Source organism: Anarrhichthys ocellatus, unplaced genomic scaffold (assembly GCF_004355925.1).
Source record: "Anarrhichthys ocellatus isolate YVR2014 unplaced genomic scaffold, GSC_Weel_1.0 scaffold4080, whole genome shotgun sequence".
Lineage (NCBI taxonomy): Eukaryota > Metazoa > Chordata > Actinopteri > Perciformes > Anarhichadidae > Anarrhichthys > Anarrhichthys ocellatus.
This window is the reverse complement of record NW_022284054.1, coordinates 1-4,248: the sequence shown is the minus strand read 5'-3', so window position 1 is coordinate 4,248 and position 4,248 is coordinate 1. Positions and strand designations below refer to the sequence as shown.

General features: G+C 36.7%; 1 protein-coding gene across 1 annotated transcript; it reads left to right on the top strand.

Annotated features, from left to right (window-relative positions):
• The first annotated feature begins 457 nt into the window (after nt 1-457).
• LOC116379311 (olfactory receptor 4D1-like) lies at nt 458-1,384 on the top strand. The gene has a single exon (XM_031841253.1). The coding sequence runs from the start codon at nt 458-460 to the stop codon at nt 1,382-1,384; it is 927 nt and encodes a 308-aa protein (XP_031697113.1).
• The last annotated feature ends 2,864 nt before the right edge of the window (nt 1,385-4,248 follow it).

Below are 4,248 nucleotides of genomic sequence, written 5' to 3'. Positions count from 1 at the left end.
TTTATGTTGATATACTGAATACTAAATGTTGTTAATGTGATTATTGATATCAATATTCTAACATTTTGTCACAGGTGACTGAAAAGAGAGGTGTCTGCATCATAACCTATGATTCACATAAGCAATGTTGTATTCCTCTATGACCTGAATTCATTTGGCTTTGTTATTTTCATCAGTTTATCTCAGTTGATGTGGAAAATGACTTTGGACAAAATTCAAACAGATGAGGTTATTTTGTGATTCTTTGTTTCTGTGCTCTGGAACTTAACAGACAAGAAAAGCTCCTCAATGTGTTTGCCTTTCTTGCACCGCGATTATAAGAACATTTAAATGCAGGTAGAATATTGAGTTGAGGCATTATTGAAAAGGATAATAGATAACACTATTACTGAGCCAGTGTTGCTGCTATAGAGCCTCTATGTTTTACTTTGTGGCACGCATAGTGCACAAGAAAGAAATGGAGAACTCAACTGAGATTGTGTCTTTTGTGCTGGCTGCCTATGGTGACATTGGAAACTTAAAATACCTGTATTTCATCTTAATGCTATTTTGGTACCTCTCTATTTGTGTGTCAAACACATTTCTTATTGTGGTCATATATATGGACAGAAGCTTGCATGAGCCGATGTATATATTGTTATGTAATTTATTTGTGAATGAAATGGGTGGCAGCACATCAATGTATCCTCTTCTGCTCTCACAGATGTTTTCAGATACACATGAAATAACACTGCAGTGGTGTTTTCTACAGATGTGTTGTATCTACACATGTACTTCTGTTGAGTTTTGCAGTTTAGCAGCTATGGCCTATGACAGATATGTCTGTATCTGTTATCCTTTACACTACAATGTCATTATGAGCACAGGGAGAGTAGGTTTGATAATTCTGCTTATATGGATGTATTCATTTGTTAACTATATTTTCTCATTTTCATTCATCATCCCTTTGACATTTTGTGGAAATGTCATTGACAAAGTGTTTTGTGACCAACACTTAGTAATTAAACTTGCATGTTCAGCCTCAGTACTTACCAGCATATCTGACCTGCTTTTTGCCTTTGTGAGTGTGGTTATCCCATTTAGTCTCATTTTAGTCTCTTACATGAAGATTTTGTTGGTTTGTCTAAATTTGTCCAAAGAAAACAAACAAAAAGCTGTTACCACCTGCACACCTCAGATTGTCTCAGTGTCAAACATGTTTGTTGGCTGCGTTTTTCACTTTGTGGATTCCAGGTTTGATGTGGCCCATGTACCAGATAAAGTGCGCATTTGTTTATCTATATACCTCCTCATTTTCCAACCAATGATCACTCCCTTTATGTATGGATTTAAGCTACCCAAAATGAGACAATCGTGTAAAAGACTTCTGTTTGATAGAAAATAAATATTTTGGATATTGTACACTGTGATGTAAAGTTCTTTGATGCATGTTCTTCACCATAAAAAAAACATTTGAAATAAATGAATATTTGTCTAAATGTTGCAAAAGTGTGTTTAGAGTTATCTCTTCTCAGTGGAAAAATAACATGTGTGTCTACAGAGTGTGGTGTAAAATTTACAGACAAAAAGTAATCTATAAAGTTCCACAAATCTGCATATACAGCGCAAACATTACAACAAAAGACAAAGACATTTTAGTGATGTATGGATTTGTTGTTGTTCTTGCAGAGAATTTCATTAATTTGTGCTTCTGGGATGATCAGCTCTTAATAACACTAAAGGTAATGCATCTGCCAGGCAAAACAGTATATTACAGCCTATATGAGTGAATTACAATATTATTACAGTAACACTAAAAACACATTGTAGCATAGTGGAGAGAACAAAGAAATATTGTGCAAATGTACAGTGACTTTTGATGAAACTATGCTTTTAAAATGAATCAATGGGACCTGAAAATCTTACTTTCAAAGTCCAGCAACGCTACAAACGTTGGGATTTACTACACAGCTAAACTGAACTTGGTTACTTTGCTACTTTTGTTTTGTGGTGTGAAGCAAAACTAACGATACAGTGTGTTGTGTTTTACAGCGCAGTTCATCAAGCTGAGGGGGGAGAATGATGGCCTCTTCCCCGGGGCCAAAACTTCACCAAAAGTAGCTTGGAAGTAAGCCCATTTGTAATATCTCCATTTGACCATCTTGTACTTCAGGTTACAGTTAAATTAGCTCTCATCCTAAACAAAGTAGATAGGACAATACACTTTTTATTCGTTTTTTGTGTTGCTTTCACAGAGATGCAAGTTGTGACCTTGTCACCTTTTTCTTTTCTTTTTTAAACCCAAAATAGAGCTTAAAATTCAAGGGTTTTTATGGGAATTTGTGTCTATCCTGCTATGTCAAATGTATCAATCTTCTAAGTTTGCATCCTTGTGTTAACATAATTAATAAATGTTTCTCTTTTCATCATTTTCTCAATGTGATTCGGACAATTTTGGAGAAAATGTGCCTGCAGGGGAGGGTGACTTCCTTGCAAGCAAAAAAATGAATGGGACAACTTAAAGAAAAAAATACAAAGTATGTGCAGATGTGTAACTACAAGTTAATAAACACGTTTGCTGACATTTGTTTTGCTGCTGTTGTTTTTGTTAACTGTGTTAACATACGTTAACATACTCATACACTGCGCATATAGCAACACTGACACCTACTGGCGATCCCCTGGCGCTACTGCCCAACAATGACACTGGTGATTAATAACACTGTTCCCCAAATTCTAATTACAATGAACACTTCTTTCCCTCAAACACATAGGAAACATAACAAACTCTCTTTACTTGCATTACACCAAAGAAATGATTACGTTTAGTAAGATACACATGACTTGTTGTACCACGCATGCATATCTGGATGCCATGTATGATGAGGATCCAACTCTTCACAATAAAAACATTTGAAATGAAAATAAATATTCAGAGTATATTACAGCCAATATGAGGATTACAATAACTCTAAAACTGTATTATAGGAAAGAAGAGTAAATACGACTTTTGATGAAACCGTACTTTTAAACAGGCTCATTTCTCAGCTTTAATGCTGCTAATCAGAGTAAACCTCAAGTCCTCTTCTGAACTTAATACTTCCCCTTTTCTGTCAAAATCCCTTCTCATAAAGCACCGATATGTAGGATCTGACGATATCAGACTGTGGTGACTCCAAATGACAGGCACAACCTAAAAAGTAGTTTATTTTTATCCAACATAATTTTTTTCATAAACATTATCAGAGGGATTTTTGGGGGATTGTATGTAGAGTTTTGAAGACATTGCACAATTTGGGCAATGGAGAAACACTCTAATGTAAAGTTAATGTAGCAGGATGATTGATATAAAGCTAATACAGGCCTACTGTAACAGCAGGCACACTACTTCATGTATTGATAGCTTTTGCTACCAGAGGTCAGCATCAGACCGGAGCTTAAATGTGTGAGAACTCCACACATCAGGTCTGTTTACGGGTCTTGGGGAGTACGACTACATGTTGATATAAAGAGCTGTATACAGCATTTTGTGGTTCCAGATGGAACTGCGTGAAGTCTGATACATTTGTCATTGGGGCCACGGCTGAATACTACAAGTTTGAAAATGAACAAAATGTGGGGTTGTTGAGTTAGAAAGAAGTGAGTTTACCAGACCTCTGTGCCGCTATGGCCTATGAAAGATATGTCTGTATCTGTTACAGCTAACCGGAGGTTGGGCGCTACGCTTCTGTGATGACACTCTCGTTCGGGACGGCGTTATCAGCTGTAACCGCCATATGAGAGCAGTGCAGAGCGGCGGCTTTGAGCTCATCAGTGGGGCACGCTCACATGCACTAAAAGCATGCATGGCCGGCCCGGCGACATCAACAAAGCAAGGAGAAGCTTTAATAACAACACACACAGAGGGAGAGTGACTTCAACCTCTGCTCAGTTAGACATTACTCCACTATTTACATAGATAACGGTTGTTTGCTGCTATATTTATGTTCAGAATCTTAAAGACAGCTCCTTTAAATTTCTTTTTCCTCTCACCAATGTTTGTGATCAACTTCTATTTTATTTTTATTTTTTTCTATGTATACGTTTCCAGCAGGTTTTGGCTCCAACTTTTACTTCCTGCAGAGAAAAATAAAAATAAAACTATGTTGGGGACAGAAGAAGAGAATACAGTGAGAGGAATTAAGTTTGATAGATTTTCCTTCATAGAGTTGAACATGAGACAGTAAAGGATAAGGGCTGCTGAAAAAACTTTCATAGGTTCATGTCGAA

What these genes read in the sequence shown, in the direction of transcription:
- LOC116379311 (XM_031841253.1), top strand. Translation starts at nt 458, where the DNA reads ATGGAGAACTCAACTGAGATTGTGTCTTTTGTGCTGGCTGCCTATGGT.